Below are 14191 nucleotides of genomic sequence, written 5' to 3' on the forward strand. Positions count from 1 at the left end.
AAGAAGGTAGAAATCAAGAAGTTTCTCACCAACTGAAATGTTGTCTCTGAATTGAAAAGACCCTATCTTGTACCCAAGTTCCAAATAACAGGGCTACATTTCACATTTCCTGTAAAGTCAAGTCCCATTTGTGTCCATTATTTTCAGTAACCATTTCCTGCTCATATCTCTCAGGCCTAACTTCCTAAAACTGCCTAAGACAGACTCTGGTGCAAAGGTCTCATCTTTCTCTTCCAACCGGGCTCTGATCCCTCCATCTTAAGACTTCATTCCTTTTTCCTGATGTTGCTGTCTGCTAGCCCGGGCCTTTTATTACTTGCTAACCAGATTGGCTGTGGTGCTGACTTTCTTCTTATAAACGTACCGTTGGCATTCTTAACAGATTTTAGTTCAGATCTCAGCCTTTACTTGATAAATGCTGATCAGACAAATGAGGAGCAATATCATGAAGCCAAATTTCAGTATCATTAAGTTATAACTACAGAAATTAGTTTCTTAAAAAAAGTGAGTATTTGAAGCAACAACATAATTTTTATCCTTAAACTTATATGAATATCATGTTCAACATCAAATATGTGATAATGCAATATTCTATCATGGTAAGTCGTATTTATGAAAGTATGTCTTACCACTTTTCCTCTTTTCCCTTTCAGTCTCATTTTATTATTTTTCTGCATTTTATCATTTCAGTTTCTCTCCCCATTTTATTACTTATTGGCACTTTTCTCAATGTTTTAATATTCCAATTTTCCTTATTCTTTCATACTGATGTGTTCTGTGTTATGATTTCCACTGTGACAGTTCATTTTTAATTATTTTCTCTTTTTACTTTAAACTCATTACAATGTCATTTAGTCTGGGACAGCATAATGGATTCAAGAAATAAAGTATATTAAACTGTGCCAGGTTTCTGGTTGAAACCTGGACAAATACATCTCTATTAAAGGTCTTAAATTAAATAGGAATAATTTTTATAGCATAGAAACTTTACCTGCTGAAGTTGGCTCTTCATCATCTGATGCTATGATAGAGGAAAAGAGATGGGGGGGGGTGGAGTAGGGGGAAAGAGAGGTGGGAATGATGTGAGAGGGAGAGAGAAGGGGAGAAAGAGAGAAATTGAGATTGAACATAAATATATCTCACATTTCTAAATAATAAATAAAAGTCTCTGACTTGAAAATTTGTGTCGTACATTAGAAATTTGTCATTAGATAATTAGATAAACAGATACACATATTAAATTAACAGCTAAGTACACCCATATTTTAAATAAGCATTAGAAAAGCCATTCAGTTATTTAAATTTGAATTTTCTGTCCTTTTGCAAACAAGGTTGATTTTTTTTTAGTCTGAGTGCAAATTATATTATAAATAATATTGTTTAAAATATAAATTATATGTTACATATGAATACCCCAACCATCACCACTTTATGGAAATTTTCTATTAGCAAAGAGGAATTGAAAGGTATTGTTAACTGTCAAAAATTTTGCTTCACAAGGTAGAAATTATGAAAAAAAAATAGGAATTATTAAACCTTAGAGTAACTTAGAATCACTCTGAGTGTTGGTTAAACACAGAGATTCAATCTTTCTCTCACCCCATCACATTCACACACAACTACACTCAACTCATGTGTATCACACACTTCAAGATTCAGTAGTGGTGGTTCTGTGGTGAAACCACAGGATCCTGCAATTTAAAGGTTGATCCCAAGTGATTCTGACACAAGTGTTCTACCGCACATACACGGATAAGCATGGATATTACAAAAAGAGAGATCACATAATGAAAACAACTTTCTGCTAAAGCAGTGGTTCATAACTCCACATCTATACAAGATGCCAAACTCTGGGCCCCATTTCAAACCAATTAAGCCAGGGTCTCTTTCAATGGTAGTAATTTGGAGCCTGAATTGAGATAAGACTAGGTAATATCATTATAATGTATTGATTATATTGGAGCTATAACTCAAATTGTTAATCATTTTGATTTGTTCTTTAAAAGGGAGACATTTTTGAGAACAGCACAACTCCAGGGGTAATAATTAACTGTGTGTTTGTGGGGGATGGAGCTGCAAGAGAGAAGCAGCTTCACAATTTTGCCTAGAATTCACGTTTCACCTTTACACTAACAGACATGCTCTGTGAGAAGATATTTCTGCTTTGTGCACAAGTGTAACTTAACCAGAATATTACTGTTGAATTATATTACTCTAGCCAATACTACTTCATTGGATTTATGAAGTTTTAAACTAAAAATTTACTCAGCTGAATTGCTTATAAAAGAGCTTTGTTCCCAGGTGATTCGTTCATCAAGGTACCTCTGTCTAACTAGGGAGAGTTCTGCACTCTTTCCCGTTAGGGTTACATCTGCATAGAGAACACATAAGACAAGCTTACTTTGTGCCTTGACAGTATTTTTCTCTCACACTGCTTGGCTTGTCTCCTTGGCACCAGGAAAAAAAAAAAAAAGAAAATTCGAGAGTGCAAACACACTTGGCACACATGGTGCAGAGAACAGAAATTTTTAAAAGCTTTTTGCTGCTTTATCATGTCCCAAACATATCACAACATGTTCAAAGAGGAAAACCTTCAGTAGCTTCCAGGAATCCCCTTTTAGGAAAATACCACAGGGGCTTAAAGAAGTGTTGACTTTTATGGGTCATTGTTAGTAAAAGTCTGGAGATTCAAAAGGAACAACCACCAAAAAAAAAAAAAGTTTATAGCAGGTCACTTTGTGTGTGTGAACTGAATTTATAAAAGAAACAAGGAGATGAAGTATACTCTTATTTGATAGATGAAGGGACAGAGGTTCCTAGTGACAGAACATTTTGTCTAAGGTCAATTTGAATTTGAACTCATGTGATTTGAAAACCACTTTTTCCACTGTGCCTTCAGAGATCAGATTAGTTGCTCAGTCGTGTCCAACTCCTTGCGACCCCATGAATTGCAGCACGTCAGGCCTCCCTGTCCGTCACCAACTCCCAGAGTTCACTCAGACTCACATCCATCGAGTCAGTGATGCCATCCAGCCATCTCATCCTCTGTCGTCCCCTTCTCCTCCTGCCCCCAATCCCTCCCAGCATCTGAGTCTTTTCCAATGAGTCAACTCTTTGCATGAGGTGGCCAAAGTACTGGAGTTCAGCATTAGCATCATTCCTTCCAAAGAAATCCCAGGGCTGATCTCCTTCAGAATGGACTGGTTGGATCTCCTTGCAGTCCAAGGGACTCTCAAGAGTCTTCTCCAACACCACAGTTCACAAACATCAATTCTTCGGCACTCAGCCTTCTTCACAGTCTAACTCTCACATCCATACATGACTACAGGAAAAACCATAGCCTTGACTAGATGAATCTTTGTTGGCAAAGTAATGTCTCTTCTCTGCTTTTCAATATGCTATCTAGGTTGGTCATAACTTTCCTTCCAAGGAGTAAGCGTCTTTTAATTTCATGGCTGCAATCACCATCTGTAGTGATTTTGGAGCCCCCAAAAATAAAGTCTGACACTGTTTCCACTGTTTCCCTATCTATTTCCCATGAAGTGATGGGACTGGATGCCATGATCTTTGTTTTCTGAATGTTGAGCTCTAAGCCAACTTTTTCACTCTCCACTTTCACTTTCATCAAGAAGCTTTTGAGTTCCTCTTCACTTTCTACCATAAGGGTGGTGTCATCTGCATATCTGAGGTTATTGATATTTCTCCTGGCAATCTGGATTCCAGCTTGTGTTTCTTCCAGTCCAGCATTTCTCATGATGTACTCTGCATAGAAGTTAAATAAGCAGGGTGACAATATACAGCCTTGACAAACTCCTTTTCCTATTTGGAACCAGTCTGTTGTTCCATGTCCAGTTCTAACTGTTGCTTCTTGACCTGCATACAAATTTCTCAAGAGGCAGATCAGGTGGTCTGTTATTCCCATCTCTTTCAGAATTTTCCACAGTTTATTGTGATCCACACAGTCAAAGGCGTTGGCATAGTCAATAAAGCAGAAATAGATGCTTTTCTGGAACTCTCTTGCTTTTTCCATGATCCAGTGGATGTTGGCAATTTGATCTCTGGTTCCTCTGCTTTTTCTAAAACCAGCTTGAACATCAGGAAGTTCATGCTTCACATATTGCTGAAGCCTGGCTTGGAGAATTTTGAGCATTACTTTAAGTGCCTTACTTTCTCACAAAGTGCTGATTCAGTATCCACCAAAATAGAAAAGTAAAAAGGAGATGGAATCAAGAAATAAGGATTGGTTATAACTATGATAACATTTCTTGGTCTTAGCCTAAGGGAAAAAAACAAAAACTGGATATAAGGGCTGCAAGAGAAATCCCTTTAAGAAATGAAGTGCTGCTTTAGAAACTCCCTTACAATCCAGGGATTGGCAGAGGCAGCTTAGAGTCTGCTTAGATGGTTAAACAAAACATCCTAAGCCTGTAATACCTAAGAAAGAAGATCAGAAGTACTAAGATTTTACTTCTTCATTATATACGGAGAAGCAAGAAATTTTAGGAAGGAACTAGCAAGCACAGAAATAAAGACAATTCTGAACTTACAGGAGTAATAGCAATTAGTCTTAAAACCAAAGCTTCTGGGGCAAGCAGTGCACTAACCTACACTTGAGACTATAATACCTGAAAGAAGGTTTGTAACAAATTAACAATATTAGAATCAGCAGGTCCACAAGTCCGCATACAACTGTATTTCCAGGAAACATCTCTATAGTTGTGGTTTCTCCTAACGTGCAGATTAACTATATTCATATTGCTAACTATATTCATACTATTAACCAATATGCATATTATTAAAAAAACCTGTATACTCACAAAGTCACATAAGGGTTAGGATTAGTATTAATTCACTGTTTCAGTTATCGCTAGCAAAGAAGGCTTTGTAGACTAACTCATTACCAAAAAAAGCACCATGAACTATAAGCAGATGGCAGCAAGAGCCCCAGGAGTACAACCAAAACTCTAAATGGACATTAGTGGTTTATTTAGTGACATTTAAGTGAAATTAAGGATCACAGGAGTAATCTCATGATATCCAATGATTCCTTACTATTTTTATTTGCTTCTTGGAATTCATGAATCAGCAAATCAAATACAAACATACATGTTTGTGTCACATGCAAGTTCCTGTAATCCTGGAAATTAAAAACACGTGCACCAAGAAAACTCAAAACTAAAAACTCTGTATTGTTCTCCCTGGTGACAATGTAGATGAATGTATTGAAATTATGGTAATAGTAGGAAAACAGAGAGCGAATGTATACATTTAATATAGAGAAGCTAACCCAGCATGTGGACCACAGTAAGCTCTGGAAAATTCTTAAAGATACGGGAATACCAGATCACCTGACCTGCCTCCTGAGAATCTGTATGCAGGTCAAGGAAGCAACAGTTAGAACTGGACACGGACTGGTTCCAAATAGGAAAAGGAGTACGTCAAGGCTGTATATTGTCACCCTGCTTATTTAACTTATATGCAGAGTACATCATGAGAAACGCTGGGTTGGATGAAGCACAAGCTGAGATCAAGATTGCCAGGAGAAATATCAATAACCTCAGATACGCAGATGACACCACCCTTATGGCAGAAAGTGAAGAACTAAAGAGCCTCTTGATGACAGTGAAAGAGGAGAGTGAAAACGTTGGCTTAAAGCTCAACATTCAGAAAACTAAAATCATGGCATCTGGTCCTATCACTTCATGGCAAATAGATGGGCAAACAGTGGAAACAATGACAGACTTTATTCTTTGGGGCTCCAAAATCACTACAGATGGTGACTGCAGCCATGAAATTAAAAGATGCTTATTCCTTGGAAGGAAAGTTATGACCAACCTAGACAGCATATTAAAAAGCAGAGAGATATTACTTTGCCAACAAAGGTCCATCTAGTCAAAGTTATGGTTTTTCCAGTAGTCATGTATGGATGTGAGAGTTGGACTATAAGAAAGCTGAGTGCTGAAGAACTGATGCTTTTGAACTGTGGTGTTGAAGACTTTTGAGAGGCCCACAGACTGCAAGGAGATCCAACCAGTCCATCCTAAAGGAGATCAGTCCTGAATTGTAAGGACTGATTCTGAAGCTGAAACTCCAATATTTGGCTACCTGATGTGAAGAACTGACTCATCTGAAGAGACCCTGATGCTGGGAAAGATTGAAGGCAGGAGGACAAGGGGATGACAGAGGATGAGATGGTTGGATGGCATCACCGACTCAATGGACATGAGTTTGAGTTAACTCCGGGAGTTGGTGATGGACAGGGAAGCCTGGTGTGCTGCAGTCCATGTGGTCGCAAAGAGTCAGACACGACTGAGCGACTGAACTGAACTGAACTGAAACCAGTGTGGTCCTCTCATTGCCCATAACAGAATCATCTGGGATTCTGTTAAAATGTCTTAGAGGATTTGACATTTGGGTGTTTGGATTTGAATTGTGGCTAATAGCCTAAGTTTTTGCATTTTTAGAAAACTCATCATGTGCCTGTTATGAACACTAAGTTTGAGAATTATGGCTCTACCCATAAAGTTTGCGGCAGAGCAATGGGTTCAGTTGTTGGAAGTCCTGAAGTAAATTAGCAGGCTTGCAGAAACCCCTCTTCAGTGTACACTGTGGTTGCTTCAGCAGCTTTCAATACTTTCTCTTGCAATATGTTCAGGTTTATTTGGCTTTCTCACTATCAGAGTCTTGGGGGTGATGACTCGCCCTTCAAATTTAGAAAGAAAAGTCTGTATCTCAGAACAAAGTAAATATTTTCCCTTTTCCTGCCCACAGTTATTTGTCTAAGTAAGTATATGATCCATTTGGGGACAGTAATATGTGAGGACAGGTTTGTGTTTGGGCAAGAAGCAGCTCTTGGAATTTACTTCCTTCTGAGAAAGTGTCTGCTAATAACCCTCTCTCTCTCACCTCTTCAGATACAGACAAGCAAGTCTATGGCCCCAGAGGCAAATTGACAGACATCTTGCAACCAAGATGGAAGCTGGCTTTAGAAAGAAGACAATTGTCAAGACTAAGTAGACAAACAAAAGGAAATTAGATTATAGATGGTATTATTGAGCCATTGAATCATACGCTAATCTCACTCTAGACTTCTAGCTCTGAGGAAAAATACTAGCACTTTATTGTTTATATAGTTTTAGTTGAGCTTTCTCTTATTTGCCAGTAATAGCACTCTACTGCAATGGTACATAGTTTTGCTATTCCCATTTAAACTATATTTGAATGCCTAAGAAATTAATTGTCTCTGAAGGAGGCAACAAAGCTCTGTCTATCAAGGCTATGGTTTTTCCAGTAGTCAAGTATAGATGTGAGAGTTGGACTATAAAGAAAGCTGAGTGCCAAAGAATTGATGCTTTTGAACTGTGGTGTTGAAGAAGACTGTTGAGAGTCCCTTGGACTGCAAGGAGATCCAACCAGTCCATCCTAAAGGAGATCAGTCCTGAGTGTTCATTGGAAGGACTGATGTTGAAGCTGAAACTCCAATACTTTGGCCACCTGATGCAAAGAACTGACTCATTTGAAAAGATCCTGATGCTGGGAAAGATTGAAGTCAGAGAAGGGGACGACAGACGATGATATAGTTGGATGGCATCACCAACTCAATGGACATGAATTTGAATAAATTCCGATATTTGGTGATGGACAGGGAGGCCTGGTGTGCTGCAGTCCATGGGGCTACAGAGTCAGATACAACTGAGCAACTGAACTGAACTGAGGGAGGCAAGACTGGAAATATATACAGTTCAGGACTCTACCTCAGAGGACAGGTGGGCTTTCCACAAATTTTAATTTGTCCATGGAGCTTACCACCATATTTTGATACAATGAATCTATTTCTCTAATTTCAAAGTTGCTCACAAATTTTCAGAGCAGTCTGGCAGTGATCATGTTCATGAACTGAGCTGGTGCTTGATCAAAGAAGAGTGCATTCTACAGTTTTTTCTTCCCTTCCTTCTTTCCCTTCTCCTTCCCTTTCTCCTTTGCTCATAGGATCAACTGTCAAGTACAATAACTATCCACTGAGCCGTGTATTGCTCTGATATACACGTGCTATTAAAACACACATACTTCTTCACTGGACCAGCTGTAATTTCTATGTGGTCTCAACAATTCTTATATCTCCTGTTTTGTTTTTTTTTTTTGGTTGCTGTTGTTTTGTGTTTGTCTTATTCTTGGGTGTCTTAAGTACACTTTCAAAACATAGAAATTCTACCCATTTAAAGCAATCATATACACAGCATGGCTCACCATCAAATTGGAAAAGCTCACTATGAAATATATAAAATACACTTCTTCGCATATGATAATTTATTTTACAAGATGTTACTCAGTTCATATTGATTTATGGATCATTTTGTCTGCTATACTATATAACTAGTTAATTATGCACTGAACATGCTTTGCAAATATAGAATTACCTATGCAATCCATTATTTCCATGAGCAAAGCAACAAGAAATACGTATTTCTGTATTTTCACAACATCTTAGAATGCTTTTACTCAACTGCAGTGATGCAAAAATAACAATGATGTTATGTATGCATGATTATTCATGCCTGCCCAGATGTTAAATGCTATAAATGTGTGTGTGTACGTGTGTGTGGGTGTGATTACTAAGGAAAAGTAGAGTCAACTACAATTTAAAATTTGTGAATTCAGTCATTTAAGTAAGTTGTGGAGCTGCCTCTGGAAGTATGCAGAGAAGTATTTAGAGGAAGGTTTTGGTTTATAAAATCTTTGTTTTATTGTTTGTTGATTTGCTTGTTTTTGGCCCAATGAGGAAGTGCCTCAGGACTTAAAGTTGTTATTACCAACTCCTTCTTTGTGAAAGTATGAAGAGAAGTGTTAATCTCTCCTGGCCAAAGACTTCAGACAGCATACTGCGTGCTCAATTCCCCACCCTGAGAACTGCAGAATAACTAGGCCACAGTGAGGTGCTCCTTTCTATGCAGTAGACACTGCATAGAAAAGGTTCAGAAAATTACAAAGTCACCTCTATTCTATCAGTCTTCTACATGAAGTTTGATCTTGTGCTAGATTTGGAGGATGGCATTTATTTGAATACAGTTAATATGTGCATAGTCAATAAAGCAGAAATAGATGTTTTTCTGGAACTCTCTTGCTTTTTCCATGATCCAGCGGATGTTGGCAACTTGATCTCTGGTTCCTCTGCCTTTTCTAAAACCAGCTTGAACATCTGGAAGTTCATGGTTCACGTATTGCTGAAGCCTGGCTTGGAGAATCTTGAGCATTACTTTACTAGTGTGTGAGATGAGTGCAATTGTGCAGTAGTTTGAGCATTCTTTGGCATTGCCTTTCTTTGGGATTGGAATGAAAACTGACCTTTTCCAGTCCTGTGGCCACTGCTGAGTTTTCCACATTTGCTGGCATATTGAGTGCAGCACTTTCACAGCATCATCTTTCAGGATTTGGAATAGCTCAACTGGAATTCCATCACCTCCACTAGCTTTGTTTGTAGTGATGCTTTCAAAGGCCCACTTGACTTCACATTCCAGGATGTCTGGATCTAGGTGAGTGATCATACCATCGTGAATATCTTGGTCGTGAAGATCTTTTTTGTACAGTTCTTCTGTGTATTTTTGCCACCTCTTCTTAATATCTTTTGCTTCTGTTAGTTTCATACCATTTCTGTCCTTTATCGAGCCCATTTTTGCATGAAATGTTCCCTTGGTATCTCTAATTTTCTTGGAAAGATCTCTAGTCTTCCGCATTCTTGTTTTCCTCTATTTCTTTGCATTGATCGCTGAGGAAGGCTTTCTTATCTCTTCTTGCTATTCTTTGGAACTCTGCATTCAGATGCTTATATCTTTCCTTTTCTCCTTTGCTTTTCACTTCTCTTCTTTTCATAGCTATTTGTAAGGCCTCCCCAGACAGCCATTTTGCTTTTTTTGCATTTCTTTTCCATGGGAATGGTCTTGATCCCTGTCTCCTGTACAATGTCACGAACCTCAGTCCATAGTTCATCAGGCACTCTATCTATCAGATCTAGTCCCTTAAATCTATTTCTCACTTCCACTATATAATCATAAGGGATTTGATTTAGGTCATACCTGAATGGTCTAGAAGCAATAGTTAGAACTGGACATGGAACAACAGACTGGTTCCAAATAGGAAAAGGATTAAGTCAAGGCTGTATATTGTCACCCTGCTTATTTAACTTATATGCAGAATACATCATGAGAAACGCTGGACTGGAAGAAACACAAGCTGGAATCAAGATTGCCCAGAGAAATCTCAATAACCTCAGATATGCAGATGACACCACCCTTATGGCAGAAAGTGAAGAGGAACTCAAAAGCCTCTTGATAAAAGTGAAAGAGGAGAGTGAAAAAGTTGGCTTAAAGCTCAACATTCAGAAAACAAAGAACATGGCCTCTGGTCCCATCACTTCATGGGAAATAGATGGGGAAACAGTGGAAACAGTGTCAGACTTTATTTTTTTGGGCTCCAAAATCACTGCAGATGGTGACTGCGGCCATGAAATTAAAAGACACTTACTCCTTGGAAGAAAAATGATGACCAACCTAGATATCATATTCAAAAGCAGAGACATTACTTTGCCAACAAAGGTCCGTCTTGTCAAAGCTATGGTTTTTCCTGTGGTCATGCATGGATGTAAGAGTTGGACTGTAAAAAAGCTGAGCACTGAAGAATTGATGCTTTTGAACTGTGGTGTTGGAGAAGACTCTTGAGAGTCCCTTGGACTGCAAGGAGATCCAACCAGTCCATTCTAAAGGAGATCAGCCATGGGTGTTCTTTGGAAGGAATGATGCTAAAGCTGAAACTCCAGTACTTTGGCCACCTCATTGGAAAAGACTCTGATGCTGGGAGGGACTGGGGTCAGGAGGAAAAGGGGATGACAGAGGATGAGATGGCTGGATGGCATCACTGATTTGATGGATGTGAGTTTGAGTGAACTCTGGGAGTTGGTGATGGACAGGGAGGCCTGGAGTGCTGTGATTCATGGGGTTGCAAGAGTCGGACACGCAAATGAGCGACTGAACTGAACTGAACTGAACAATGTGCAATACATAAAATATAATTATCTACATGTGTGGTTAGCATGTTTACTAGTCTCTGCCATTAGATTGGGAGTTTCATGAGGGCAAGGATGTGCCTCTTTTGCTCACCCTTACAACTATAGTTTTTAGACTAGTACCTATAACACAGCAAGGCTCAAATGTTTGTCAAAAGAAAGAAAGAAATTATGAATAAATACTTAATTCAGTCTTCCATGTTACTCAATAAAATTTAGCTACTTCATTATGTTACATTAGTAGGCTTACCAAAGAGAAAGTATTAAATGTCATCTATATTTTAGTTAGATAAAGTTATATGTGCATGCATGTGTGCTCATTTGGTTCATTCATGTCCAAATCTTTGTAACTCAATGGTCTGTAGCCTGTCAGGCTCCTCTGTTCATTGGGGATTCTCCAGGCAAGAATGCTGGAATGGGTTGCCATGCCCTCCTCCAAGGGATTTCCTGACCCAGGGATCGAACCAGTGTCTCTTACTGTCTCTGGCATTGGCAGGCAGGTTCTTTACCACTAGCACCACCTGGGAAGCCCCAGAGCTATATGTAATTATATATAATAACTTGTATCATTAAATATAGTCATATAAGTCAGATTTTCTTTCTTGGGGCAGGAGAGAAAAGGAATAATAATTGAAAATACAATGCTCTAATAACCATTTGTTCATCTCATGAAAATACAAATCTGTGATTTTAAATTAAAAAGCACCAAACTATAGCTTATTAATTTAATAGATTCATTAAAATAGAAACACCAAATTCACTCTATAAAGTTTAGTAGTAATAGAGCTCACATGAGTTTTATAAGCTACTTATATAGTGAATCATCTTAACAGCAATTAGCAATGCATTTGTGATTTCTCAGTTTAGAAAGAGGTACAAATGGGGAAAATAATAAAGAGTGAATGAAAGCTTTGGTTTCATTTTTTTCCTACTGAGTAAAAAATAGAAAACATGTAATTTACAAAGTATTCCCAGAGTACTGGGTAGCAGAAAGTAAGTAGACTATATTCATATCCCAGGTAGTATTAAAGAGACTTTGGGGACATAATTAGGACACACTTTGCTACTTAAAGGAATCACTAAAAAGATCTTTAAGCTAGGTGATTTGACATTATAAAAGCCTATAATTCAATATTTCATGTATCTATACAACTGTCCTCAAATATCCTTTGTTTATTCAATGTGCCCTCCCTCATATTTGAGTTCATCTCATCACTGTAGACTGAATGCAAATCTTACCACCCTCAATTCTTTAGTATTTATTTCAGTTTTCAGACTTAGTTGCTTCTTTAAAGCTCCCACTAGCTTTTAAACTATAACTTAAAGGCAGTTCTAATCAAAATGGCAATGGTGTTTTTCAGTCTTGGTCCTGAGCTGGGCATTTTCCATGATCCTTCTTTTGAGGGGAGCAATTAGGTTTTAATTTTCTACAGTGCACATTATTAGTACTAAGCAAATATTTCTGGAAAGCTATCCAGTTTTAGAGATGAGAAAATGAAGTCCAGTTAGTGACTGGGAGTCATGTAAAAAGCAAATCGGAAATTAAACCTACAGTAGCCTAAGAAAATTCATGAACCAATAGAAGAAACTTGTGAAGGATAAAGCAGATCTGGAGTTAATATAAATGACTGGTCACATTTATCAACTTTCAATAAAATTAATTCATAATTGTTTAAAAATTTAATACAGGAGAGGGGGGAATAGGCCTGGAAAGAAGAATGCTGTTTAATGTGACAGGAAAGTCATGCAGGTGAGGTCATTTGCTTATCATATGTGAATTTCAGATGGTTACAGAATCTATATTGTTCTTTTTCACAGCAACTGACAGAAGGAAGCTAATATCACCAGGCTCATGTTCTATGGATTTCTGCTTTATTTATGTGTGGGCAACCACTCACTTCAACCTCAGTTCACTCCTATAATTCTGGACAAATGAGCTAATCTAAAATGTAAATCTATTAAAACCTAAAGAACCAAAAAAGTAACAGATAAGTCAGTAAGACTAGGACAAATCTCACAGAAACATCCACTTAAGGAAACCACAGAATCGTTGCACATAAAACGTTAATGTCAGAAGAGATTTTATGATTAAGGAGTTGGCAAACAAACAAACAAAAAAAAAGAATTGTTATAATAGGTTAAGATTTGCATTATAAGATAAAAATGTATTCATTAAATTATCTAAATTATCAACTAAAAACTCAACAGAAACTGCACTTTAAAGTAAAAATAATGAAATATCAGATTATATATATAAATATATGTCAGTTAAGTTGCTCAGTTGTGTCCAACTCTTTGCAACCCCATGAACCACAGCATGCCAGGCCTCCCTGTCCAACACCAACTCCCAGAGTTTACCCAAACTCATGTCCATTCTGTCAGTGATGCCATCCAACCATCTCATCCTCTGTCATCCACTTCTCCTTTTGCTGTCAATCTTTCCCAGTATCAGGGTCTTTTCAAATGAGTCAGCTCTTGTAATTATGATTAAATATTTATATCATAAAAGTAAAAAGAGGATTATGTAATAATATGATATTCCTTAACTTGCTTTCATTAATATATTGCACAATCTTTTTTATGAAAATATAAAGTAGTATTTTATTTTATGGATAAATCATGGTTTATTTAACTGAGTCTCCACTGAATAAGGGAGTTCTGAGGTGGCGCTAGTGGTAAAGAATCTGCCTGCCAATGTAGGAGATTCAAGAGACATGGGTTCAATCCCTGGGTTAGAAAGGTAACCCTCTCCAGTATTCTGGCCTGGAAAATTCCATGGACAGAGGAGCCTGGAAGGCTATCATCCATGGGGCCACAGAGAGTCAGACACATCTAAGCAACTAAACACACATGCAGCACTAGTGAATGACACTTGGATGGATTTACGGTTTTTCTCTTAGAAATACTATTTCAGTGAATAATCAGACTCCATTTGAATGGTGGTAGAACCATAAAACAAAAATCAGTTCAGTTCAGTTCAGTCACTCAGTCGTGTCCAACCCTTTGTGACTCCATGGACTGTACAACACCAGGCCTCCCTGTCTATCACCAACTCCTGGAATTTACTCAAACTCATATCCATTGAGTCAGTGATGCCATCCAACCACCTCATCCTCTGTTATCCCCTTCTCCTCC

At 38.0% G+C, this 14191-nt stretch overlaps 1 protein-coding gene across 2 annotated transcripts in view; it reads right to left on the bottom strand.

Annotated features, from left to right (window-relative positions):
* Positions 1-14191, bottom strand: part of EDIL3 (EGF like repeats and discoidin domains 3) — a 480622-nt gene that overhangs the window by 317871 nt on the left and 148560 nt on the right. The window contains exon 3 of one of the 2 annotated variants that reach the window (XM_002689374.7): positions 992-1021. The exons of the other annotated variant lie outside the window; for it this stretch is intronic. Within the exon in view, the coding sequence (XP_002689420.2) occupies positions 992-1021 (30 nt within the window). The remainder of the gene's footprint in view (positions 1-991; positions 1022-14191) is intronic. 2 annotated transcript variants of the gene reach the window in all.

The sequence above is a fragment of the Bos taurus genome, chromosome 7 (genome assembly GCF_002263795.3).
Source record: "Bos taurus isolate L1 Dominette 01449 registration number 42190680 breed Hereford chromosome 7, ARS-UCD2.0, whole genome shotgun sequence".
NCBI classification, from domain to species: domain Eukaryota; kingdom Metazoa; phylum Chordata; class Mammalia; order Artiodactyla; family Bovidae; genus Bos; species Bos taurus.